General features: G+C 41.5%; 2 protein-coding genes and 2 non-coding genes across 11 annotated transcripts in view; 2 read left to right on the top strand and 2 right to left on the bottom strand.

The window, feature by feature from the left end:
- LOC123515189 (homeobox-leucine zipper protein HOX21-like) overlaps positions 1–27,500 on the top strand; it is a 244,689-nt gene that overhangs the window by 4,674 nt on the left and 212,515 nt on the right. The gene's annotated exons all lie outside the window — the stretch shown is intronic.
- Trnak-cuu lies at positions 2,292–2,364 on the bottom strand. Its single transcript has one exon. It is a non-coding gene; the product is annotated as a tRNA-Lys (tRNA).
- Positions 3,729–3,800, top strand: Trnac-gca. Its single transcript has one exon. It is a non-coding gene; the product is annotated as a tRNA-Cys (tRNA).
- The window catches only part of LOC123515187 (TWiK family of potassium channels protein 18-like), a 152,741-nt gene continuing 132,131 nt past the window's right edge, over positions 6,891–27,500 (bottom strand). For 7 of the 8 annotated variants that reach the window (XM_045273702.1, XM_045273706.1, XM_045273704.1 and 4 more), the window contains 6 exons: positions 22,104–22,315; positions 20,018–20,335; positions 14,644–14,831; positions 12,190–12,274; positions 11,069–11,149; positions 6,891–9,507 (listed from right to left, as the gene is read on the bottom strand). In XM_045273702.1, coding sequence (XP_045129637.1) covers positions 9,319–9,507; positions 11,069–11,149; positions 12,190–12,274; positions 14,644–14,831; positions 20,018–20,335; positions 22,104–22,315 — 1,073 coding nt within the window. In that variant the 3' untranslated portion in view covers positions 6,891–9,318. The remainder of the gene's footprint in view (positions 9,508–11,068; positions 11,150–12,189; positions 12,275–14,643; positions 14,832–20,017; positions 20,336–22,103; positions 22,316–27,500) is intronic. The other variant, XM_045273709.1, reaches the window with a different exon arrangement.

The raw sequence follows: 27,500 nt of genomic DNA, 5'->3' as shown, positions 1-27,500 counted from the left end.
AGATATAACAATTTTAGTGTGTTCAGCAACAATAGAGAAGAGGCGATGGAAGTGTTTAGACTTTTTATCAACGGTGCCACAAAAAAAACATTGTTATATCGAGAAGGAAAAACACATTCAAATTATGTTATATTATATTTCCTGATTACTAAAATCTTTTACTTCCCGATGAGATAAAGAAAACAAGTCGCAAAAAGTTTTTTTTTTAATGTTTGGCGCCATAATTACGTTAAATTGGAAAATGCGATTAGTTATACTAAATATTCTTGACTATTACTACTTGGATCATGTTCCTTATATCCTTCAAGCCTTTCAACAAACAATAAAACAATCCGGGGCGAGCTAATAAAAACAAGCTATAATCCATATAGAAATTTTAATGTTTTCTTCGATAAACAAAACACAGCCAGATCCAATGTTATTAGGTCTAGAAACTTTTTTTCTTTGCTATTAATAAAACAGATATAAAAACCTTGCCAACTCCGTTAATTAACCAGAAAATCCTTATACCGTTTCGTCAATATGTTATTTTTTGTTATATACTCTGCTGGATGACTTCCTCTTTCCTCCCCCTTCACAATCCACCTCTTCCTTCTACCTCCTCCTCCTACACTTCCTCCTACACCCAAAGTCCTGAAAACACCCACCTAGAAACACAGAGGAAAACACTATGTATGTACAACGATAGATGTGGAGGTCTTATCTGTGGCGGGGCTGTGATTGGGCTGGGAGTGGTGTGACGAAGGTGGCGGGTGACTGGCGGGCCTGCTGGGCAAGTCGAGGCGCCAAAGATACATTGGTGTGGTGTTGTGTGGTGACTGTGTGGTGGTGGTTGTTATGGTGTTGTTCTCAATAAGCTTATGTGATTTTTTATAGTCCTGTGTTGTTGTGTGGTGTGGTTGTTTCGTAGTTGTGGTGGTGTGGTGGTGATAGTGGTGTTGTGGTCTGTGTAATTTGTATAGGGCTGTTTTGCGGTGGTGTCTTGTGTGTTGCAGTGGCATCTAGTGTGTTGTGGTGGTTTCTGGTGGTGGTGTGGTATGGTGTGTTGTGTTATGTGATGGTGTGTAGCATATGAGTGGTGTGTTGTGATGGTGGTGGTGGCTGTGGTGGTATGTTAACGCTACACTCTCAAAGTCAACTAGGCTGTCTATCTTTCTGTGTGTGTGTGTGTGTGTGTGTGTGTGTGTGTGAACGACCAATCACAAAGCTGTATAATTGCTATTTAAAGCCAAACTCTGTTGTTTACTCATTCCATCCTTTCACTTTTCCGTCTGTTGTCTCCTTTATTTATCTTTTATTTATTCATATAGCTTGTGTTGGCATACACACACACACACACACACACACACACACACACACACACACACACACACACACACACACACACACACACACGCGTAGTGTAAGTAGTGAAACAATAATGTTTTTGATGCAGCTGGTGGGAACAGGAACATCAGTACATCAGTAGATCGTGTGTTGTAGCCGTATGCTTATTTTCATGTTAAAGATATACAAGTGTACATTAAAACAACACCCACACCCAGGCCTCACGAGTCACGTGTCACCTGTGTAACCTGGGATGGGTCGAGTGCTTGGCTTTTCTTCTTGTGTGGTGTGGACACAAAATCAAAACTTGCTGTACAATGCAGTTGTATCAATTTAATAACCACGTGGCGTTCAAAAGCGTACCTCGCATCCAAGTCAAGTCAAAATAAATTCAAATAAAAATCAACGCTTATATTTGAAAAAAAAATGTGTTAGGAGAAAAGACAAAAGAAAAATGATGAAATAACCACCGTTCTTATAAATTCTGAGACGTTTATTTGCAATTTGACTCTTGATTGCAGAGATATAGAAATTCCAAACAAAAAAGACGGAAAGTATAAACTCATCTATTTTGAAAAAGTAGTGATAAAAAAAATAAAAAGACATAAAACTTGCCTTTCAAATAGTGAGGAACTTTAACTCTAATCAAATCGCTGTTGCAAAGACACATCAATTCCCAAACCAGATCCATTTTTCTAACAAACCATCCCTGTATCAATGAAATAAAACACTGATTGCCTTAATCCCTCTAATACTAGGACAGATTTTTACCTTGAAATTTGTTAACGGTTAGACCATTTTAATGACATTCGGAAGGGTCTATGGTGGTCACAGGCTTCCCTATCTTAGTACCCCGCATAATTTTCTGAAGCGTGAACAATCACCAAATAGATAGTAACCAGAATGAATAAAGAAACGTCATGGTACTCAATAGGATTAAATTACGTACTTATTCAAAACTGATACGCCCAACGTGGGGCTCGAACCCACGACCCCGAGATTAAGAGTCTCGTGCTCTACCGACTGAGCTAGCCGGGCTTGTAAATTGAGGCAGAAGTATGTTTGATAATATTACCACATAAGAGGCAACATGAGATTTTTGGTCTGATTTACAGGAAGAACGAGAAAGAGCTTCGTTATTGCAGCTCACCATATTCTTATTTCCTTGCTGTTTCCTTTATGCTCTTGCAGTTTTCCTTACTTTCTTGTGCAGTCTAGTGGGAGATGTTAGGACTTTCAAAGGCATTTTTATGAGTCTAAGTGATGGTTTGAGTAGTATCAGAGAGAGAAAGTAGCTTGTATGAAAACTATTAGTCCCTATATTAATCATGATGCGTCACTAAGTAACAATGTGGTTTAATCGTGTTTAGTACTCCAGTGAACGATTGTATGCCAATTTAGTGAATTATGATATATCTCAGTGTATCATGACATATTCAGATGTAGGATGATATAGTTAAGTTTACCATACGAGTAACACAACTTAGTGAAGCATGATTAAGTTTTGTATGATACAATGTAGATTAGTTTACCATACGATACAACCATTTTCTGTGAAAACTCAAATACTTGAATTTTAAAGGTAAACTATGACAATACAAAGTCAAAGTAGAACACTGTGGGAATTACATCCGCAGTGTTGGTATCAGTAATGTGAAGAGTGTTGAGAAGAGATGCTCCACACGTGTATACAGAGAGGTTAGTTAGGGAGTGGCAGGTGTTGGTCTATTTTATTGTGTGTTTACTGTTGTGAGAAGTTGGAAAGCGAGTTTTTTCTTCTTATATATATATATATATATATATATATATATATATATATATATATATATATATATATATATATATATATATATGTGTGTGTGTGTGTGTGTGTGTTGGAAACTTTACCGTAAATAACCTGAACCTCGAGATGCACGTGTGCAGAAGGCCAACTAATTAGTATTTTTGCAGCTCTTGAATTTCACATGACACATTCAGTGTCGCACCCTTGTGCTGTGGACGTCACACCTATGTGGTGACAGCAAGACAATCATTAGAAAATATGAGCTTCAAGAATTCCCTGCGTAAAGAGGAAGTGAAATACTCTTTGCTCTGAGGTTTGTGGCGCGTCACGGCGGCGCGTGTGAAAGCTGTGAATCACAGGTGTGTTGTGATGAACAACACCTGTTCTCAACCCCTTCAATACTGGGACGCATTTTTACCTTGATTTATTGCGTATGATTAGACGATTTTATTGACATTAGTAAGGATCTTTGGAGGTCAGAAGATTAATTACTAGAGTCTTCACAGTTTTAATACCCATACAAGTCTCTGAAGCTGTATAACATCACGAAATAGTAACCAAAATTAATATAATAACGCATCATGTTAGAGAAGATCTTTAAAATTCATAATAAAATTAAGGGGGTGTAGCTCAGTGGTAGAGCATTCGACTGCAGATCGAGAGGTCCCCGGTTCAAACCCGGGCGCCCCCTGCAATTACAAATTTTGACATTTTGAACCAGGCCTTCTCGTGAAGCTGACGCTTTCGTCACGTGACAAGAGTGCTAGAAATAAATGATTCACCTTAGACCCTTTTCTTATCCAAGATCAAAACTACAATACTTGCTGCCTGGGGGTTCTGTGGTGACCTTAGGGCCAGAGCAGAACCCCGATTCAGATCCAGTTCTCGCCCCGCACAACCCAGTACCGTTCCTCTGCCAGAGCAGTCTGATCAGAGTGTGCTGTTCGTGAATACAATGATTTAAGTTTGAGTTGGTAGTCAAAGGGGGAACGTATTCTGTTCCTTACATGCGCCGCAGCGATATCCACACACAGCTGACGTGCTGGTCTTGTTGTGCAGATGTGGGTGGGAGGGGCTAGCTGGGTGATGACTTGTGGGATGTGGGGGAGAAGTGAAGCCAGTTCTGAATCGTCAAGAGACTGTCTGTGGTGTGAAGCCAGGCAGCAGCAAGCAAGGAGAAGGCCGCTGCACGTCAGGAGAGGAGAGTGTGATGCTGGGAACCAACAACACTGAACAACATGAACCAAAACGTGCATTAGTAGTAGTAGTAGTAGTAGTAGTAGTAGTAGTAACGGTAGTAGTAGGAGTAGTAGTAATAGTAATAGTAGTAGTGATTATAATAATGATAAAAACAATGATGACGATGATAGAGACGAGTCATGATAAAGTGAACGAGTGGGACTCCGAGAACGTAAGACAAGAAGTACAAACGCGGCAAGACAAAACGCTAACACAGATCCGTTGAGTCGCCAAAAGATTCGAGCGGAGTGAACAAGTCTTTCTCAGTTAACAGTTACGCGCGGCGGTGTCAATCGACGTTCAGTTCGGGCCTCAATACGTTGCACGTTGAGCGTGGAAGGCGCCGTACGCGGCCGCCTCCCACGTGATCACCAAGGGACGCCCGTCGCTCCCAAACACCCGCACGGAGGGCGAGGGCCAGACGGGCACCCTGTCGGTGGCCAGCGGTTCTTCGGTAGTCGCAACGAGCCGTGCCTCGCTCTTCGCACGCGCGGTTAATGCCTTGCGGCGGGCCCGGCGCCGCCTCGTCGCGCTAGTGCCGCCGTGAGTCGCTGCGGCCGTGGGAGCCTCAGGCACCAAGGCACGCCCGTCGCTCCCATGCGCCCCGACGTGTGGCGCGGGCCAAACGGGCGTCTTGTCGGATACCTGAGGCTGCTCGGTGCTGTTGCTGTCGTCGGCGGCCGCTGCCGCAGGAGCCTCATTTTCTGTGGAGGCCTTTCGAGCTGCAGCAAGGGCCTTGCGGCGAGCCCTGCGCCTCTGTGTAGCGCTTATCTTAACGACTGTAGTGGCCTCATTCTCTGTTGAGGCTCCTGTGTCGCAGTTAACGGTCTCGTTAATGGGGAGGCAGCTGACCGGAGCGAACACGTCTAAGCCCTTTTCCTCTGCCTCGTCCACTTCTTCAGCCCAGGTTTTGACAACCTTGGACTCCATTTCTTCCTCCGCCATCTCCTCGTCCTTCTCTGCCTGCCGTGCCTCCCCCACATCCTCGGCAGCCACCGCTGCGCTGTTTACATCTTCGACGATTTTATCTTCGCCAATTTCTCCAGCAGTCATGACGTTTCCGTGTTCCTTGCTTTTCTGACGGCGCCCTTGTTTCTTCCTCCTAAAGAGTCTGAGGAACCACCCGAAGCAGCCGCAGCAGCCTCGGGTGTGTTCCTCATCCACTGCCTGTCGTGAGGGTTTCTTTGGAGACATGTTTCCTGTCTTGTACTTTACTAACAGACCCTCGGAACCATGGCACCCTCGGTGCTAAAATTTTAGGTTACAGAAGCGATGCGAATGTTTTGCTGATTGGCTGAGCGACGCCTCACATCAAGCAACTGATTGGCTCAGCCGCCTCACTCAGCTCCAAGCTGCCGGGATGCACACGTGTCACAAGTTGATATTGGATTTGTTCAAGACAGGTGAGAGCTGGAACATCCTCACTAAACCAGAGGTGAATGAGGTTCCGCTCCATGCCATGATGAAAGCCAGTGTGTGTTTGTGTGAGGGTAAGAGAGATTGAAAAAGGGCTCAAATACAAGAATATGGAAATACACGTGGATAAAAACAGTGTGATGGAAAACAGCGATCCGTCACAGCAGTTCCCGCCTCGAGTCACGAGAGAGAGAGAGAGAGAGAGAGAGAGAGAGAGAGAGAGAGAGAGAGAGAGAGAGAGAGAGAGACTCCCAGGACACTTTTCTTGATATAGGAACAGTAATTTTTGAACAATTCTAGTAAGCCTTTTTTATTTGTCTTTTTCTTTTGGCAGTTTTCTTTGTGACAGTGTTCCAGAATCCTTCTTGGGTAATAAAAGATAGAAAAGAAAGAAGACAAGAGCTATGAAAAAAACAGCCTAAGCCTTATTAAGATGACAAGTAATTATCAGAATGTAAACTCTAAGGCGACTCAGGTGAGGAGGCTTAATTATTTTGATACCTGGTGTCTCTCTCTCTCTCTCTCTCTCTCTCTCTCTCTCTCTCTCTCTCTCTCTCTCTTTGAGGAGGCTTAATTAGTTTGATACCTGGCGCTCTCTCTCTCTCTCTCTCTCTCTCTCTCTCTCTCTCTCTCTCTCTCTCTCTCTCTCTCTCTCTCTCTCTCTCTCTCTCTTAATCTACCTCTCTCTCTCTCTCTCTCTCTCTCTCTCTCTCTCTCTCTCTCTCTCTCTCTCTCTCTCTCTCTCTTTGAGGAGGCTTAATTAGTTTGATACCTGGTGCTCTCTCTCTCTCTCTCTCTCTCTCTCTCTCTCTCTCTCTCTCTCTCTCTCTCTCTCTCTCTCTCTCTCTCTCTCTCTCTCTCTCTCTCTCTCTCTCTCTCTCTCTCTCTCTCTCTCTCTCTCTGCTCAGCGTAAGAAAGATCAGTTTACCTTGATGCTCGGAACAGATTCTCAGTATTGTTGATAGTGTTACCTTTTTCTGCAGCAATGTCGTCTTGTGTCATTTAAGGGAAAAGGTTTGGCCTCCGTAGTAATTATTAACTATTACACCCCCAAAACACTTCAAAATAACATCTAATTCATCCCGTGCGTATTATCTAAAGAGAAGGTGAATGAAAGAGAAGACCGTATGATTTATTCAATATGTTTTTATTAATTAATGAACTCGAGCAAATGTTCAACGGGCGAAGCAGAACAACAACAGCTCCTCAATGAAGACACTTGGGCCAGCAGTGCACCGAGAGACAGCAGCGGGGGGTGACGCAAGCTGGCAGTGTGTGTGTGTGTGTGTGTGTGTGTGTGTGTGTGTGTGTGTGTGTGTGCGTGGGTGTTTTTTGTGTGCGCTGCGCCTTAACTCTAACCTTAAACATAGCTCCGTAACAAGTGAACGCCTTAAAAAATAATACCAAAACACTGGAACACAGACACAGCCACTCATGGACGAGACAAAACGTGACACATAAAACCTGACACATGACACCAAACGGGAGGGAGTTTTTCTTTTCCCTCTGCTACATTTCTGCTTTGCTCCATCTCCCGTACAGGTTATGTTGAGAGAGAGGCGTGATGGGAGGAAGGTTGGCATTAAGATTGACCCGTGTAGTGTGGGTGGAGCGGGTGGAGTGGGTGGACTGGGTGAAGGAGAGGCCGAGTAGTGGGTATGTGCAAGATTGTGTTCCTTGACTTTAGATGCTACACGTCTTTAGCGATTTGGACGGGACAGAAGAAAGAAGCAGCTCGGTGCCCAAATTGGTGTTCCTGTGAGGCTTGCTTGGCTACAGCACTTTTTTTTTTTTTTTTAACAAGAAACACCGTATAGTTTAGAAATTAACTACGTAGAAATGAAGCATAGGAGACGCCTGATTTTCCAGACCTATACACATCGATGAAACTGTTCGTTCTTCTGTATAGTTTTTACACTGTTGTTAATGGATTGGGCAGATAGAGAAGATAAGAGAAAAAAGATAATGTGTTGATAGTTTTTCCTCAATTACTATGAAAATGTAGTGAGTGTGAAGCAAACCTGAGGGTGGCGGAACCTGCATGGTCATGATTCCAAACAGTGCAGCGGCGGACTGGCCCAGGTGATGATTATGCTCATGTTTGAATTATGGCACAGTACAAAACCCACAATGAATAATGACGATTGACGCTATCATACCCCTCCCCAGTGCAATGAAACGTCAACTGATGTTAAACCACAGACAAAACCGCAACCTGTCGGCATCACACAGCACCACTTGTCCAACTTGCTCCAGTATGGTTGTGATTGTGTGATTGATCCTGCCGCGGTGAGCTAAGGGACCTTGGCTGAATGTTGATGATGAGTGGCCCTTGCTGATGCGTAATCCCTCCGTCAGGCCAAACATGTGAGACTGTCGGACAAATACATGTATACTGCGTGATGAAGACTTGGAAAACAGACTGAGAAAAAATCGGTGGCGGAGCAAACAAGTGTGGCAAAGGAATTCTGGGAGCCATTAGCGTCATTCTCACAGTGGTGGTTTGGTATAACACGTCACCCTCTGACCTGACCCACAGTGACTGGCTTAGTGGACTGATGGCTCCCTTCATCACAACACTGTAAGCAGCATCATGGTCACAAGATCGAAACACGCTGCTCTCCTCTATTGTATGGCTTGAAAAATTGTTCTGTCCGTTAAGAAAATTGTCATAATACATTTACTGTATTAGCAGAATGTCCTGTGAAGGAGCCTTGCTGGTACTACCACGGCATAATGCTACATATCACCTCCTCCACCATCACCACCTCCGCTATCATCGTTCCCATTCTCACTACCACCACCACCATCCGGAGGCACATGCCGGTGTTCTTTCCTTCAACCTCAACCTCTCGCCTTCAATAATGTAGCTGTGTTCGTCGCTTTTTTTGCGAACTTTACACCTTGTTGACAATGCAGCGCCAGGTAAAGAAATCACTAAAACTCTGGGAACAAAATTCACGAATTAAAGGAAGAAAAGTTTAGAGGTAAAATTCGCGAAGAAAATTGAGGACAGTGTTTCGAAGTAAGAGTTGAAGGACGGAAAAATGAGTGTAAAGATTCCCATGAACCTGAACCGCTCAGTGTGCTCCGCCCCCTCGCCTGGGAGCCATAGCAGATGGGCGGGCGGCACCGGCAAGAGAGTTGAGTAAGAACATGATGGACTGGTAATATGACTGACGCCAGGACACACAACAGCCGTGACTCTAAGTGTAATGTTGAGCATAACGATACATATCATCAGTGTAACGATACATCTTAAGTATAACACCAAATACAAGTAAAAAGAAAAGGAAATACGAAAAAATAACACTATTGTCTTATGCAAAACACTTGCACTACACCATTGTGTTTGTGTGGCTGTACAGTAAGTAAGTAACTCCCCATTCGTGTGTGTGTGTGTGTGTGTGTGTGTGTGTGTGTGTGTGTGTGTGTGTGTGTGTGTGTGTGTGTGTGTGTGTGTGTGTGATCAACACTCGTTAAAAGTCTATTTATATAAACGTTAAGAAGAAAATAAGTTAGAAAAGACGAGGCTCCCTTTTTCGTCACCCTGCCTAAGCTTTCGGAGGCGACAGCGTGTTCTTGGCGCCGTGCACCTTCGCCACCTCCACCTCCTTCCCCTCTGGCAGGTCGATTCCCTCGCTTCCCTCACCATCCTCGCCCTGCGCAGCATTGTTCATCATCAGCTGGATGCTCTCCTTCATCTTCTCCGTGGCCGCGCGGAACGTGTTCGTCATCTTCTCCTGTAGAACAGAATATGTGTGGGATTATAATTATGGAGAGAGAGAGAGAGAGAGAGAGAGAGAGAGAGAGAGAGAGAGAGAGAGAGAGAGAGAGAGAGAATACAAAAAGCCACTCCCACTCTCCTTCATATGGTACCAGAATGACCTTGGACTTAAAATTAGGGGCCAAGAAATATAGAACTACGGCTGTGAGTTGTGTGTGGCTGTGGCTGATGTGGTGGTGGTGGTGGTGGTGGTGGTGGCGGCGGCGGCCAGTGGATGGTGTGCCAAGCAGGGCGAGGCCGTGGACTGAGCGGTCACGGTCCTTGCAAATTATGTTGGTTAGAATATTTCCCGTCCTGGTTCTAAGTATGGCTGCTGGGAGGGAGTCCGTTTTGTCAGTGGTAGGTTCAGAGTTCTGCCCTTGAGCCTTTTTTTCTCCCCCTTTGCCTTCATCCCTGGCCAGCGTGTGGGGCGCCGCGTGAGTGGTCACTGTTTTGGTGGCGCCGCTGCACCTGTTTGGCCCCTGCCTGCTTCATCACTTGGTGCTTGTTTTGCCGCCACAGGAAGACGCGTGTTTGTGAAAATTATTATCTTGTTTTTAGCGACAGAGGAGACATGAGGGTGAGACGGAAGAGACAATTGAGGACAGAAAAGACGTGCTTGTAGAAATTGTTGTTTGTTGCTCAGTGCGGACTAATTATTAGGTAGATTTCTTGTCACACCTTTGTTTATGTATCCTTATGGGGTTCTGTTCTTCAATTTATTCGATAAGTTCCATCTTTTTTGCATTTCTTAATTAAACGACATGTGACCTCTTTTATTATTTTCTATGAGTTTCGAATCTGTCACGTGTTCATTAAAGGAATACAAACGTGTCAAGGAGAAAGAGTGAGTTATAATATCTAAAGAAACGAAACGAATATCAGTCCCGAAATGTGTTGATAACTCGTAGATTTCTCGACACTGTTTCCTTCGAGTACTGTGAGTCATAAGAGGATCAGAGTGAGGGATGGGAAAGGTCAAAGTCGCCTTCTCCCTTTCAGGTTCATCTTTATGACTGAGGTACAGAATATAAAGAGTCGGGAAAAAAACAAAAACAAACATAACATTATTAACTTATAATTCAATAATTTGCAAGATTTCTCGACATTATTTTCATGAAGTACAACTCGTCAAATCTCGGAATCAATTATTTTCACTTGAATTTTTTCACACTTTTCTTAATTACTAACCACGGTGAGACATGTTTTCTTGTTTTACATTTCCAAAGATCGCACAAGCCACAACTCGCATAATCTATCCTTTTAATCATCTTTCTTATAGGTGCTTATAACGACTCCTCGTGTTATTTTTATTAATGGATATATCGCAGAGAAAGGGTTAACATCTAATAGGTTTCCAATGATCTTTTACTTCAATGATCTTTCTTCCTATACAACCCTTCACGTCCCTATATATCGTGCAAACCAAGAGTCACCTGCACTGTAAATCATAGGAAGACCGAAATGAGTAATGAGAATGATCAATTTGGCTTTGTTCCCTGACAGATTTCCCCTCTTTCGTAACAAAAAAGACTGACCTGTATGATATTGATGCACATAGCGGTGAGGGCGAGGCCGAACACCAGGTAGACTGTGGTCATCATCATGAAGGCGGGATGCTGCAGGGGAGAAAGTTAGTGGTCGTCAGTGGTTGTCAGTGGTGGTGGTTGTAATGATAAGATTTATTTATTTTTATGTAAGAAGGAAATCCGGCCAAGGGCAACAAAAACTGTCATTAAAAAAAAGGCCCACTGAGGTGCCGTTCCCCAAACAGGTTGAAGGAAATGTGGTCAGAAGGGGACTCTCAGGATGGTAAAGGGATCATCTTTTTTTTTTTTCCGATTTCAAATTTTGTGTGAAGAATGTACTGTATGTGTAGTTAGATGCAGGTAGCTTTGTGTGAAGGAAGAGAGTTGTCTTTAGAGGGCAGGCTGTGACTCTCCCCTTGTGTTGTGAGACATAAAGGGAAACGTTGAGAGAGGTCACAGCTGGTTTTAATGATAAGTTCACATCACCCTCTGAACCAGTGCTATTAGACCTCACTGGGAGTAATTATTGTGTCTACTGCCTCCTCCTATATTGGTGGGGTGGTTAGGAATGCAGTTAACTTCATCAAGTAGGGGGAGGAGAAAGAGAAGGAGATGAGGGAAAAGAGGAAGAAAGAACTGAAGAAGAATGTGATAGAGAAAGTGAAGAAAAAGAAAGTAGAAAGAAGAACAAGAACAAGAAGAAAAGATAGAACAATGAAAGAAGAATATAGATAAAGGAAATAAAGAAAAATCAATGAAAGAAGGAAAAAAATAGTAGTAATAATAAGAAGAAGAAAAGAAGAAAAATAGAAGAAGAAGAAGAAGAAGAAGAAGAAGAAGAAGAAGAAGAAAAAAAAAAGAAAAGAAGAAGAAAGGACTATGAAAGAATAAAGGAACAAAAAGAAGAAAAAAGAAAAGAAGAATGAGAATAATGATAAGAAGAAACAGAAGAAAAAGAAAAATGAAAAAAAGAAAGAAAATGAATAGGAAGAAATTAAACAGCATGAAACCACCACCACCACCACCACCACCACCACCACCAACAGCAGTAGCAGTAGTAGTAGTCCCTTTCCCAACCCACACAACCCTCCGTAGCATCCCTCTCCTCCCACGCCCCGCCAAACACTCACGTCAGGCACGTAGTCACCGAAGCCAATGGTGGTCATGGAGATGAAGATGAAGTAGAAGGCTTCGAAGTAGGTCCAACTCTCCCACCTGGCAGAAGAAAAAGAGAGATGGAGATGGAGTTGGTTAGATTACTATATGGTGTAATGTTTTTTTTGAGTTTTTTTATTTTTATTATCGTTATTATTAGACAAGATTGTGTACGAGAGAGAGAGAGAGAGAGAGAGAGAGAGAGAGAGAGAGAGAGAGAGAGAGAGAGAGAGAGAGAGAGAGAGCACATTTCTTAATAATGAAAAAAAAAAAGTACAGCAAACGGGAATCGAACTCGCAACCTTTTGAACTACGACGCAAGTACTTTACCACTGAGGCAACCAGAGAGAGAGAGAGAGAGAGAGAGAGAGAGAGAGAGAGAGAGAGAGAGAATTATTACAGCAATTATTAAATTACACTAATTGCCTAATTTCTCCTTAACTCGTACACAGCGCAGTGATTACATAGTGAATTTAGCGCTGTGTGTCAGAAACCTAATTAGATGAACGTAAATATTCCAGGAGGGGTGTAAAGCACAGGATTAAGGAAGCTTAGCCCCTCTAACGGTAAGCAATTATCATCTTCCTTCCCCGTTCCTCATTAACCGCTTCACTACCATAACGTGCTTCCATATACATTTTGCTTACTATTTGCTGATTTCATACAGCTTCAGAAATTTATATGGGGTATTGAAATAGTGAAGACTGTGGCCATTAATCTCCTTCTGACCTTCATAGAGCCTTCTTAATGTCAATATGTGTTTTATCGTACACAAATCTCAAGGGAAAAATGTGTCCAGTATTGAAGGGGCAATACATCAAGTGAGTAAAAGAAAACAGGAGAAGTTAGATAAACATGAGAGAGAGAGAGAGAGAGAGAGAGAGAGAGAGAGAGAGAGAGAGAGAGAGAGAGAGAGAGAGAGAGAGAGAGAGAGAGAGAGAGAGAGAGATCTTCTGGTGTTGGAAGGAAGGAGCTTCATTCATTAATTCATAAGCTGAGGAAGATGGATGAACGCCAAGTAAAGTAAGCCTTAAAATCGCTGATGCTCGTTCCGTAAATTGAAACTAACGAACGTATAGAATAGCGAAAAGTGTAATAGGCGAAACTGGTGAAGGGAAAGGAAATTGTAAGCTTGTTGTGTATTAAGATGATGTGACTCGCTATGTGTAGAAAGAGAAGAAAGAAAAGGTTATATTTCGATCTGACGATGTATTGTGGAATGATCTGATGCTTCCATGTAAGAAAGAGGAAAAAAGAAGAGAGAGAGAGAGAGAGAGAGAGAGAGAGAGAGAGAGAGAGAGAGAGAGAGAGAGAGAGAGAGAGTAGAAATCGTACTTTTCTTTCACTATAACAATAACACTAGTAATCATACACCTCATTTTGTTTGTTACGTCAACTTTTTTCTCATAAGTCAAAGTTAGAATAGACAAATAGAGGATGGAGAAAAGGTTTCCTCATTGCCATTATCCACTTCATAATAAAAAAAAAGAAAAAAAATACTGAGATGTTACCTAGGTGTTCTTTTCAGAACAATCCAAGTCAAAGCAATGCGAAAAAGAAGGAATTGAAGAGATTAGTGGAATTAAATACCTCGGCTTCATTTCGCCCCACTAAATTCAACCAGTCGTCCAGTATTTCTATCAACACAACACATCTCCATCAGTAATTGACTTTAGTAACTTAATTGTGCATTCTCAAATAATATCTTGGACATCACCTACACAAGAACACAGTGTGATCTCTACCTGCTGTTGTTTTCAATAATTAAGTTACTCACTATGAACGTGCAGCGTGGGTGGAGTGTGGGTGTGGCGGACGGGTAGGAAGGTGGAAGGGGATTTAGGGGATGATCCATCTGGATGACCAATAACATGTTTTGGGATGGAGGGAATAGGGATGGAGGGTGGGTTAGTGAAGGTAATAATGCAGAAGACTCATTCACTGATTAGTCTCCAGGGCCACAATAACAGAGCCACTTATCGCTGGTATATAGAGGAACATGTGTGAAAGAGGGCAACGTAATCTTTTTGTTTCACTTTCACGCTATCTGTTCTTCTAATCTTGTTAATTGCACGACTTCTTCACTGTACAAGATGTTCTACTTTTTTCTTCTTCCCTTTTCTGTTCACGTTTTTAATGCAAGAGTTAACTAGTATTCACACAGTCATTCATTCAACTGTATAAACATACAGTCAGTCAGTCAGCCACTCACACATATACCATTGTTCTAACCAGCAAGCCATACAGTTAGTCACTCAGCCAGGTATCCTTCCACTAAGCCAGTCATCCATACATTCACTCAGCTAGCCATCCACTCAGTAGTCAACCATCCACTCAACCACCCAGACATGCACTAATCTAGCCAGCTATCCACTCTGTCAGCCAGCCATCCACTCAGTCATCCATAGAGCCAGTCAGTCAGCACGTACATGGTGTAGATGACGCAGCCAATCATGATGTAGACGAGCAGGATGAACAGCGCCAGACTGATTGGCAGGTTGAAGTTGTCGTCCACGAGGGCCTCCAGTGTGTCGTCAGATTGCGGTGTCTCTGCAGGCATCTCCTTCCTCCTGCATATGGTAGTCGAGCACCACTGGCACGTCTTCCGCCACGCACTCTGTTGGGGGAACGTGTAGCTGTGTGTTAGGGCTGGAGAGGGAAATGCATGTGGATGCTTTGGTGTATACGAAAACAAGAGTCTGTTTTTTGCTGTTGGGACCCTTTTGAAGATATGAAATGAGTGGCAACAGGAAATGCTTAGGATCAATAGTCGCGATAATGGAAGAAATAACCGATTCCAGATTGATCAAGTTAGATTTAAGAAGTGATATGAAAAAACACGCAAATAGAAGTTTCTAGAATGTGTTATTGTATTTCCTGGAGAGAAATTCTTGACTCGGACGAAACATGCATGTAAAACGCCTCAGAAGCGATGATTTTTTTTTTTTATTTAGTAAACGCTTTTTATTTTTATTTTTTTTTTTTTTTTTTTTTTACTTTTGTCGACTTTCGTTAACCTTGAGATCACTGTAATAAATTGATGAGACGGACATATACAAAAAAAAAAAAAAAGAAAGAAAGAAAGAAAAACACCTATTTTTGAAACTGTAGAAAAAACCCCCACATCTTTCAAAAGTTATAGATTATTATGAAAAGGTTTGACTTGTAGGGAAAGAGTTAATGATAAGAGAAAAAAAAATAAAATAAGGGTGGTATTTACATTAAAATTCCCTTCCCCCTGCGATTTCTTTGACCCCGAACACTTGATATCACGAAAATGACAGAATTAATGAACTTCACTATGATAACTTTATGCAGGATTCATTTACACTCAGGATTATAATGGCTCATGGCTCCAGGGATCGTGGGTTGGCTGAATGAACGCAGAAGAAAACCAGAAGTGCGTGAAGTGTCTGTCTAATTTTAGGAGTGACTATAAAAGACAAACCTAAAAAAAAAAAAAAATGACGCACTCTTAGTTAAACAACACTCACATTTTTATCATAATTCCTCTTCTTCATTTTGCTTATTTTACTCCTGTTTTGTTTATTATGAATGTGGAAAGTAATTCTTGTTTTCAGGAGAGTAATTATTATATTTTCTGTGCATTGTAATAAGTGTTTTGTGTGTGTTTGGAGAATATGATAGTGCTTTAGTGTCTACATTTGTTTCTCCTTGTTTCCTGTACGCGTTGATGAAATATAGTTGGGGCAAAAAATGGAAGAAAAGGTTCAGTTTAGGTTAGGTTAGGTTACGGTTGTCTCTCTGAATAGCAAAATTGGCGTTTTTATTATGTTTTATGGTAAAGTTACTGTTTTCATTCTTATTCTCCTTCATTTTACTGGGAAGTGTTAACCGCTTCAATACTGGGACACATTGTTACCTTGAGATTTGTGTAGGATTAGACCATTTTATTGACATTAGGAAGGGTCTGTGGAAGTAAGAAGATTAATGGCCACAGTTTTCACTATTTCAATCCTCCACATAAGTTTCTGAAGCTGTATAGAATCACTAAATAGTAAGCAGAATGAATATGGAAACGCGTCATGGTACTCAAGGGGTTAAGGAAGGTAGCAGAGTAGAAAGCAGAGTAGAAAGGCAAAGTTAGCATCGAATTTCATAGTAACAATTTTTTTGGAGTGTGGTTACTGAAAAAAAATGTGTCAGTAGTTTTATATCAAAATTTCCTCTTGTTTGCGTGGCTGTGTTCAAAAAGTGGTAGGGACGGGAAAGTGAAATGGTTAGAGTCAAGTTGGTAGAGCCGTGACGGGATGTGAAGAAGATAGAAGGAGGAATGCAAGGATACGATCAGATGGATAGAAGGAGGTAGCGTTGAGCTGAGACAGGTGTAGGAAAGATGAAAGAGAGCCAGGGATATGATAAGAGGAACGGAAAGGATGTAGGCAGGGATATGAAGAGCAAGGGGCAGAAGGCAGGTAAAACTGAGGCAGGGATATGATTAGAGGAATAAAAGGGAAGGAGGCAAGCTGGGATGTTGAGAAGTATACCAGAGAGTATTGGCGAGAAGGAATTCGTAAAAATTAGTAAGAGTGAAGAAAGATAGCGAAAATTGAAGGACACGGAGGATGGTAGCCAGCGAGGGAATACAGGGTTAGATCACACACACACACACTCACTCACTCACTAAGGAGGAAGAGGGGAAACACAACAAGGAGGAGTAAGAGAAAGAAGAGGAGGAAGTGGTTTCGGTGTGTGTGTGTGTGTGTGTGTGTGTGTGTGTGTGTGTGTGCGTGTGTGTGCGTGTGTGCTTTTAGATAATGAAGAAAGAAGAAGCCGGAGAAGGAAAAAAAAAAAAAAGAGGGATGAGGTCAAGCTGCGAGATGTCTGGAGAGGATGGATGAGGACTCGAGGGGAAAGAAGACAAGGAAAAATCACAGAGAAATGAAGGAAGTAGGAAAAGAAAAAAGGGAGAAAAGTGAACGGAGAGGAGAAGAAAGGGAAGGAAGAGAACGAAGTGGAAGATTATCCCGAGGAGGAGGAGGAGATGAAGAGATGAAAAAGAAAAGAAATGAAAAGTATGATAAATGATGACGAAAGAAATCAGAGAAGAGGGAGGATGGAGAAGGGGAAGGAAGAAGAAGATGGCGAAGTGAGCGAAAGTGAGCGAAGAATGGTAAAAAAAAAAGAAAAGAGCGGAAAACGAAAGAAAGAGTAAAAACGCAGTAAATATAAAAAGTTAGAGGACATGGAAGTTGGAAGGAACACAAAGGAAGAACATGTGGGAACAAACTAGTTATATTTGGGTGTTTCGAGACAGGATGTAACACTGATTCAAAGACAAGAGGAGGCAAAGGTGAAGGCTCTCTCCCCTCCTATCCCCGTTACTGTTCCCTCGAGCAGTGACAAACATAACAGGAAATGATAAATAATGAAGAAACAAACATAAGTATTTAAAAATTGTATGTGAATATTGATAAACAAAGCGGTATAAAATTTCTCACTGCTATGATAACTATAAAAAATGATGATAAAAAAAATGTATGAAAAAGAAAAAATAAATAGAACTACAAACTGTTGAACGATTAAGATTGCTTTTTGAAATACGTAACTTTTAATCTATCGACAATATCGGAATTTACATTGCAGACCTATTACGGACAGTTTCAGAAATAAGTGTTTGGCTTTGTCTGTCGAGAACCCTTTATTTATTACCCTGAAACCTGGAATCATCTTCTTTAACCCATTCAGTACCATGACGCGTTTCCATATTCATTCTGGTTACTATTTGGCGACTTTATACAGCTTCAGGATCTAATGTGGGGATTAGAATAGTGAAGACTCTGGCCATTAATCTTCTGACCTCCATAGACTCTTCCTAATGTAAGTAAAATCGTCCAATCCTACCCAAAACTCATGGTAAAAAAAACCATTCCAGTACTGAAAGGGTTAATGTTTCCTTAATAGACAACGAAGAAGAACAAATAAAATGAAAAAAGTCTTCATTGGTGCTACGGAACTGAATGAAAAAAAGTATAAAGTTAAGTCTGACGCGAACTCTTTACCATTTACCCTTAAAACTACTCCCATCTTCTATAATATTCCCTCGATTAACCATAAAATAACCATGAGCATTGCTATTACGAAGCTCTGAATATTTTTGAACACTTTTATCACGTCAATTAAGCCCACCTCGCAATCTCCATCTCGACAAGCTAAAGAAATCGAGCTTGGTAAGTCTTCCAAATATGAAATGGTGAAAGACCACTTGGAGGAGCCGGGCGAGGAGGGCAAGGTGGAGGAAGTGGAAGAGCCAATTTGTGAGACGCTGGGTCGGTCGCCGCTTGCAGGACACCGAGAGTTTGTCATTAGAGAGGGGCAACGGGAGGCAGCGGGAAGGTAGTGACGGGCCGGCGATACTGTTACCATTAGCGAGATGAGCCTGGCGCGGAGAGGAGTAGGAAGAGGAGGAGGAGGAGGAAGAGGGAAAAGTGGAGGAGGATGACTTGTAAGGAAAAAGCGGAGTTAAAGGAGGTAGGAAATTGAAGGGAGGAGGAATGAATAGGGAAGGAAATGGAAGGTAGATGGATGGAGATGAGTGAAAGTGAAGATCTGGGACATGTATAGGCCAAGCTGTGTGTTGTTTTCTCATTCTCTCGACTCCATCTCTGCCTGCTTGAGTGTTAAGAGTCTGGATTGAAGGCCGTGTTAGTATACAGAACATAGAAAAATAAAGAACTATGAGATTAAAGGTAACAGAACAGTGTGGAGTTATTATTTACACGTTTTTTTCTTCTTTTTTTTTTTTTAGATATCAGGAAGGTAGACCAAGGAAACGAAATTAAGAGAAAAGAAGTCGAATTTAATCTAACCTAACCTGAGGGAAGAAAAGGAATTGAAAAGTTTGCGTTTGTCTTTTCTTGTAGTAGTACGTGTCATATAGTCTCTCTCTCTCTCTCTCTCTCTCTCTCTCTCTCTCTCTCTCTCTCTCTCTCTGAAACAAGACAGCTGGGAATAATGAAGTTTATATTTTGGCAGCAACGCACAAATAATCCATGAATACATACGTACCATTGCTCTACTGTACTATATTACCTGAATATATTAAAAAGGCAATTTACTGTTTTGTTTCGAATAGTGAGCTCTCAATGTTTTCTCTTTGATTTTACTGTGAATACGGGGCTTTTAATGTTTTGGTGTATTGTGAACCTTTGAAGAAACTCTATAGAAATATCAAAAGCATATATTCTTTACTAAATGTAGGAATTATTCTTAGTATCTATCTGTGTGTCCTTTTATGTACGTATGTATGTATGTATCTATGTATCTTTTGTATATATGTATGTCTGTATGATTGCATGTGTATGTCTAATTTATTTCTACATCTGTCTATCTGTATGTCTGTATATCTATCTCCGTACCTACCTATTTAGTATCTACTTATCTATTTATCTATCTATCTATTAATCTTCATACACACATACAACCAGGAACTCTACCACACACAACGAGATGATATTTTTGCTACTCACAGATATACGACACGTGCGAACCTCCTCCTCCTCCTCCTCCTCCTCCTCATCCTCCTCCTCCTCCTCATCATCATCATCTTCTTCCTCTCCTTCCTCTCCTACACCAACCAGTTCTCGTTCTTGCTCATGATTGTCTGTGTATGTCCAATTTATTTCTACATATATCTGTCTATCTGTGTGTCTGTAGATCTGTCTCCTTATCTACGTATCTAGTATCTACCTATCTATTAATCTATCTATCCATCAATCTACATACACACATACAACCTGAAACACTACCACAAACAAATAGATGGTCATTTTTGCCACTTACAGATATACAACACGTGCGAACTTCCTCCTCCTCCTCCTCCTCCTCCTCTTCCCTATGTTCCTCCTCCAACCAGTTTCCGTTCTTCCTTATCTCCATTCCGTTCTTCATCTTGTCTCTGTCTCGCTCCTCTGGCAGAAAAGGCTCCCTCTCTCTTACCTTCCTCTTCCCACGGCACCCCACCGGCCCCTCCTCGTCCTCGTCCTCTTCCTCGTCCTCCTCCCCTTTCTTCTTCTCCCCTTCCTCTCCGTCCTTTTCCATCTCGGTGGAGGAGGACTCGGGGACTGCCAGAGGAGGGGTGGGGGTGGTGGGTGTCGGGTGCTGGTGGTGGTGGTGGTGGAGGTGGTGAGGTTGACCGTATGTTGTTAGTAGTGGTGGTGGTGGTGGTGGTGGCCAGGTTGAAGTTGAGTTAGGTTAGTGGGGAGTTAAGATTAGGTTAATAATGGGTGAAATAGAAGGAATGTTAGAATAGCATTAGTGATGTATACTGAGAACCATTTTACTGGTAATTAATGTTTTTAAAGGGGAAAGCAAGAGATGTCAGTGCAATGAATGTTAATTGTCTAATGGATGATAGACTTAGAGATATTAGTATTATTAGTGGAAACTATATCTATTATTAGTTTTAGCACATTCTCTCTCTCTCTCTCTCTCTCTCTCTCTCTCTCTCTCTCTCTCTCTCTCTCTCTCTCTCTCTCTCTCTCTCTCTCTGATGTTATTATTGTTAGGTGATAATTAAGCCTCTTTACTTACTGACTAATTACCAAGACACACAAGCCTCACCTCACCTCACCTCACCTCACCTGCAGCCGAGCCAAGCCAGGTGAACACAGGTGAGGAGCTTACGTAAACCTTAACCCTACCCTTGAGCCTTCATTTCCTTACCTGCCTTACACCTGTCTCGTCAAATATACTAGTAGGTTACCTGTACGTAGTGCCTTATTTTTTTCCCCCCTTTCTTTCCTTCTCAGTTGCTTCTTAATGTTAGTGTTTGTGTTTTTTTCTTTTTTTTCTTTTTCAGTTTGTATCGTTTTGTGAGTTTTTTTTCTCTATTCTATTTTAGTTTATTTTAGTGTTTTTTTTCTGTTATTTTGTTTGTTTTATTTTGTGATTTGTTATAGGTTATTTTTTTTTTCTTTTTTTCGAGTTTTTTGTTCTCTTTTTTTTTCTTATTTGCCTTTTTTCTCCTTGTTTATTTTCCATGTTCTCTCTTCTATCAGTCATACTTTCCCTTTTATTCTTCTAGTTCTCTACGTATGTATGCATTTCCGTTGTTTATCTTCTTTCTTTTCTTTTCTTTTCTTTCTCTCTCTCTCTCTCTCTCTCTCTCTCTCTCTCTCTCTCTCTCTCTCTCTCTCTCTCTCTCTGTGGCATCAATAAATCCATAGAGTGGCTCCTTCTCACAAGCTCCTCTCCTTCTCTCCTTACTCTTCCGCTTTGTCAACACACTCCTGTCTCCTTCCTCTCCTCTCTCTCCATGCCTCTCCACGCCCTCCGCCTCCCAGACACACACACATACACTATACAAGGTCTTAGAAGGTCGATAGGAACACACTGACACACACACGCACACACTGATACACACACACACACACGGTAAAGGGTTAGAGTGTTTGAAAAATCTCAGTCTATTCTTTTCTCACAACTCGGAATCTTCAAAATAGACAAAAAAATCTTAATATACTCTTACCCAGACTCAGAATTGTTCAAAACTCATTACGGGATTTGATGATATTTTCTAATCTTGCTGCTGAGTGACAGAAGGGAGACAGAGATGCAGATAGAGAGAGGGAGGCAAAGACGACAATTTCACTCACTCTTGACTGAACGAAACTCTTCAAATCTCACCACGAAATAGATGTAGAAAGTCGGAAAGATACAGACGGAGAGACAAACAGAGAGAGAGAGAGAGAGAGAGAGAGAGAGAGAGAGAGAGAGAGAGAGAGAGAGAGAGAGAGAGACAATCAATTCCAGTCACTTACCTCAACTGACCCAAACTCTTCAAACCTCACCGTGAAAATCTCCCTTATATACTTTACCACAGATGGAGTGACAGAGATGTAAACATTAACACAATCAGTAAACTCACCTTAACAGACTGCACAGCTCGGGTCTTCCTCACTCTCTTGCACGTGGCCGAGCGGTACATTCTCCTGACCAGCACGAACAGGGATTTGAGGAGCCTGGTGAAGACTTTACCGAAATCTGCCATCAGGATAAGGAAGATGGGAATGCCGAGGATGGCGTACACAATAGTGAGGGCCCGGCCTGCGCTCGTCCGTGGGAAGATGTGGCCGTAGCCTGGAAGGGAAGGGAAGGAGTGAATAGTGGAAGCAGATAGTGAAAAAGGTGAATCTGGGACACAGTTTATGAGAAAATCAGCGAGTTTGGGAGGCAGTGAGGAAGTGAAGCAGTAATTTTTGAGAGACAGGCAGTGAGTGAATGAGTTTGTGAGTGAAATTGTGAAGGATTGATTGAGTGAATGAGTTTTGGAGTTAGTTAGTGATGGAGTGAGTGAGTTTGTAGGTAAGTTAGTGAGAGAATTAGCAAGTTTAGGAGGCAGTGAGGATGCGAGGCAGTATGTTTGAGAGACAGGCAATGAGCGAATGAGTTTGTGAGTCGAATAGTGAAGGAGTGAGTGAGAGAGTGAGTTTGTGAGTCAGACAGTGAGTAAGTGAAGGGAAGTTGGATAGTATTGACAGAGATAAAAAAAAAAAAATAGGAAATAAAATGTTTGAATCAACAAGAGGAGGATGAGGAGGAATGAGATACAATACTCAAAAGGAGAGGGGAGAAAGTATCAGTGAGTGGGTGAATGAATGAAAAGAATTGAGTGGAAAAATGAGAAAATATTGATGGACGTAAAGGGGAAGAAAAAATAATGTTAGAGTGAGTGACAGAGAGAGAGTGAGTGAGTGAGAAAAAATATTGGTATAGATAGATTAAAATATTATGAAAAATGATGAAAGGAATGAAAAAATTGGACTGGACGAGAGAGAGAGAGAGAGAGAGAGAGAGAGAGAGAGAGAGAGAGAGAGAGAGAGAGAGAGAGAGAGAGAATAAAGAATAAAAAAGAAATTGAAGAGGGCTTTCTAATTAGGATCCTCTTTCTGTATAGCAAACATGTCTTTCCTTTCCCTCCCCCACACTAACTCCCTTTTTTGTCTATTTTTGTGTCTGAGCGATCAATTGAGCGAGAGTAATTTTCTTTTTCCCCTACAAAACTCTATACAAATATAACTCTCCCATACAGGACATTGTGGGCGAACGGGTCGTCATCTTATGGTCTTGTTGGTTCTCCTCCTCCTCCTCCTCCTCCTCCTCCTTCCTCTTCTGTGTCCACCGTAAGTGTATTGTGCAGCTTTCCTTATTGTCTGGACGAGGCTTATGGAATCCACAGAGGAGGAAGAGGAGGAGGAGGAGGAGAAGCAGCAGGAGGAGGAGGAGGAGGAGGATTGATTGATTGTGGCGTCGAAACAGCAGTATTCTGTTCACCTGGCTATCGGAAGGGTTGATCAGTATCTTTTTCCGTCTCTCTGTCTCTTTTGTATCGCTCGCTGGCAAACTTTGGAGCTGTCTTCTCGATGCCATGTCTGCTCGTTTCTCTGTTTTAGTGCTTTCTACGACTAGGACTGTTTTCAAGGAGGATTATGACATCAACATCACGAAATTAGCTAACTTTTTTTTTCTATTTCCTGTAACATTTTTGGGGAAAGAAAGTTTTTTTTTTCTGAGCCCGTTGGTCTCATCACGAAAAAAGTGTATATAAGAAAAAGAAACAGAAAAAGACAGAAAAAGGAAAGTTGAATAAAAAGAAGAGGAGGAGGAAGAAGAGGAATATCATTAGAGAACACAAAAACTTCTTGTATAGGAATGTTAATACCAACATAACTGTTTTATTTATTTATTTATTTATTTGGTGCTAATCTGGCATGCCATCTACAGAACCAACATGATCGTCAAGTGTCAAATTGTACGTTGGTATGCAATCTATTTGTTTTATATATTTGTTATGGCAGCAGTAAAACATTCCTCCATGTACATATATTTACATAAAAGAAATGATAGAATTAAACTCATTAGTATTATGAAACAAAGAAGCAATGAAACGTAGTAAACCCCTTTAGTTTTTTGGGTGTGATTAGACGATTTTATATACATTAGGAAGAGTTCATGGAGGTCAGAAGACTAATGGCCAGCGTCTCCACTATTCTAATCCACACATAAATTTCTGAAGCTGTATAAAATCACTAAAGAGGAGGTAGAATGGATATGAAAATGCGTCATGGTACTGGAGTAGTTAAAGGCAGATGCAATACTTAAATCACGAATACTATAACAATTACATTACATCGCCAATGGAAAGGCTTTCATTGCATCTTTCAAATAAAATATGGAAAAGTATATATAGCTAATCTGTATTCTGATAGTATGCGACTGGACTTATTATCATAGAGGAGTTGTACCGCTGGATATATTATCAAACGAGTTCTGTGCTATGTGAACCGAAATAAGGAAAATGAATTTGATGTTACGATAAATATATGAATAGATATTATATAAATGGATAAATAAGTAAATAGATAAATAGACAACGATGATAGCGGTGTGCGTGATGAAGATAACGATGCGATTCCACGACAATGATGCGATTTCAGCTTCCGCAATAACGATAACGATGCGATTTCAGTTTCCACGATAACAATATGAGTTTCCAGGATAACAATGTGATTTAATTTTCTACGATAGTGATATGAATTTCCACGATAACAATGCGTTTTCAAGATAACAATACGAGTTTCCAAGATAACGATATGAGTTTCCACGATAATGCAGCGAGTTTCCACGATAACGATGCAATTTTTCACGATAACGATGCAAGTTCCCACGATAACTATGCGAATTTCCACGATAACGATCCGAGTTTCCCCGATAACGATGTGCGCTTTTCCACGCTAACGATGCGATTCCATTCTCCATGATAACGATATGTTTCCACGATAACGATTCGATTCCACTATGACGATACGAGTTTTCATGATAACGTTGCGGGAGTGGTGATATCCTATCTACACAGGTACCAGGACAAACCTTTCCTCCCCAATGGTCCACTTCAGTCCCGTAGTTGTGAGAACAGTGACGATGCAACCTTGCAATACTTCACACAGATCGCCAAAACAATGAGTCACCACACACCACTCCAAAACCACTGTCATGAACTTGTCCTCTCATCCCTAAATGACCCCTCGTACTGCTAGTGTCTGGTGCATGGCGCGCAGCATTCCTTAGTTCATGGCGAATTATTCAGCTTGGTGCCGTCACAATTAAGGAACCCTTACACACCCTCCACCAGACAGACTATGGAAGGAGCCCCTATCAGGACTATCCCCCATCAGGGCACCATCTGATGAATGGTTGACATTGTTCCCTTGCGTATGTTGTGGCTAATATCCGAAGGGTTCTTTAAGTATTCATATGCCAATAAGCAAGTAATATCATGGAAGGGAGCGCAGATCGCCTATCGAAAAAATGTTTATGTCGAAATGAAGTGCGCTGTTACCACACGTGCCTTGTTGAATCGAGAGCGGCGACACTCGAACAGACATTGCACTCATGCCTCAGACTCTCGAAACTAAATGTCTTTGTCTTTGTCTTATGATAATGATAGTAAAAAAATATTGTAGATCAAAGCCAAAGTGACACATACCGCATACCAAAGTAGCACCATTTCATTCATTCATTAACTAATTGACTTATTGATCGGTGAATGGATCGAATGAGTGACTAGTTCATTAACTGATTTATATATTGACCTATTTTAACATTTTTGCGTTCTTACTTGCTTCCTCATGTACTAAAAATAAAGAGAAAGTCATGACAGTAAATTGTATCTGGTTTATAAGAAAATCTAATTTATATTTAACATCTTTAAACAAAGTAAACGGAAGAAGAGAAAGAGGATTGGAAGAGGTACAGAAAGAAGAAGGAGGGAGGAGAAGGACGAAGATGATTAATGAAAGTTTATTATTGAAAATGTCGTATCTCTGGAACTTATTGTAAACCAAACTTTGTAATAAGGAGTTGCAGTAGTTTGGAGAGTGTCTTGCTTCTCTCTCTCTCTCTCTCTCTCTCTCTCTCTCTCTCTCTCTCTCTCTCTCTCTCTCTCACACACACACACACACACACATGCATTTGATCTGACATTTTCTTTCCTTTTCCTTTATTTTGCGCGGCTTCTTTGGTCACATGTGTAGTCTACTGAAATCAATATCCTCTTTTGTCTCCGTTTTCTTTTCCTCCTTTTTGTTTTCCTTCATCTTTGTAATATTTCCTCAGTAACTCGTACCTGTGTTTGAAATATGAGACTTTTTCTTATGAAGTTCTTTACATTGTGTTTTGATTTCTAAATGTTCTTTTCCGTGTTTCTTTTCTTTTTAGTTTTGTTTTCCTTTCATCTTCAGTATTTGTGTAACTCGTATCTGTTTCATCACGTCTCTGCTTTCACTGTACGTATGCGATTTATTTTTTATTTATTTATTCATTTATTTATTTATTTATTCATTATTTATCTATATTCTCATTTTTCTTTCTTTCATTCTTCCTTCCTTCCTTCCTTCTTGACTTTCCTCATTTATTTCCCATTTTCTGTTGTCTCGAGTTTCCTTTCAGTATTTCAGTGACGGGAGAGAGAGAGAGAGAGAGAGAGAGAGAGAGAGAGAGAGAGAGAGAGAGAGAGAGAGACGCCTTTCATAGCTACGCCAAATTGGTAAGCCTTTCATATTTCTCTCTCTCTTTCTTTCTCTCTCTCTCTCTCTCTCTCTCTCTCTCTCTCTCTCTCTCTCTCTCTCTCTCTCTCTCTCTCTCTCTCTCTCTCTCTCTCTCTCTCTCTCTCTCTCTCTCTCTCTCTCTCTCTCTCTCTCTCTCTCTCTCTCTCTCTCTCTCTCTCTCTCTCTCTCTCTCTTCTTTTTCTTCATCCCTCTTTTGTTCCTTCGTGCCCTTCTTTTCCTTTTCTTCTTCCTCCTCCTTCTTCTTTCCTTCCTCCTCCTCCTTCTTTTCCTCATGCTCCTTTTTCCTCTTTTACCTCCTTCTTCGCTTTCAGTCACCCTCACCAGTCTTCTTCTTCTCTCTATTCATTTCTCCTTTGTCTTCTCTCTTTTATTCCTCATCTTTGTCATCCTCTTCCTTCTTCTTGCTAGTGATGCTGTTATTTTTTTTCTTGATCGTGTTCTTGGTCTTGTTTTCCTCCTCCTCCTCCTCCTCCTCCTCCTCCTCCTCCTCCTCCTCCTCCTCCAGTATCATTAAGTTCCCATCAGCACCTTTATCTCCCCTGAACGCCTCTATCCCTTCCTCGGCATTCAGAGGGAATTAATCGTAACCTTAACACTGCTATCACTTCCAAACTGCCCCCTGAGAGTGCCAGTGCAACTCACCCCACCTCACACACACTCTCACTCTCTCTCTCTCTCTCTTCGTATTGGTTTTAGTG

The sequence above is a fragment of the Portunus trituberculatus genome, chromosome 38 (genome assembly GCF_017591435.1).
Source record: "Portunus trituberculatus isolate SZX2019 chromosome 38, ASM1759143v1, whole genome shotgun sequence".
In the NCBI taxonomy this organism is placed as follows: Eukaryota; Metazoa; Arthropoda; class Malacostraca; order Decapoda; family Portunidae; genus Portunus; species Portunus trituberculatus.
Note: the sequence above shows the minus strand (reverse complement) of the source record. Positions and strands in the feature narration are given on the sequence as shown.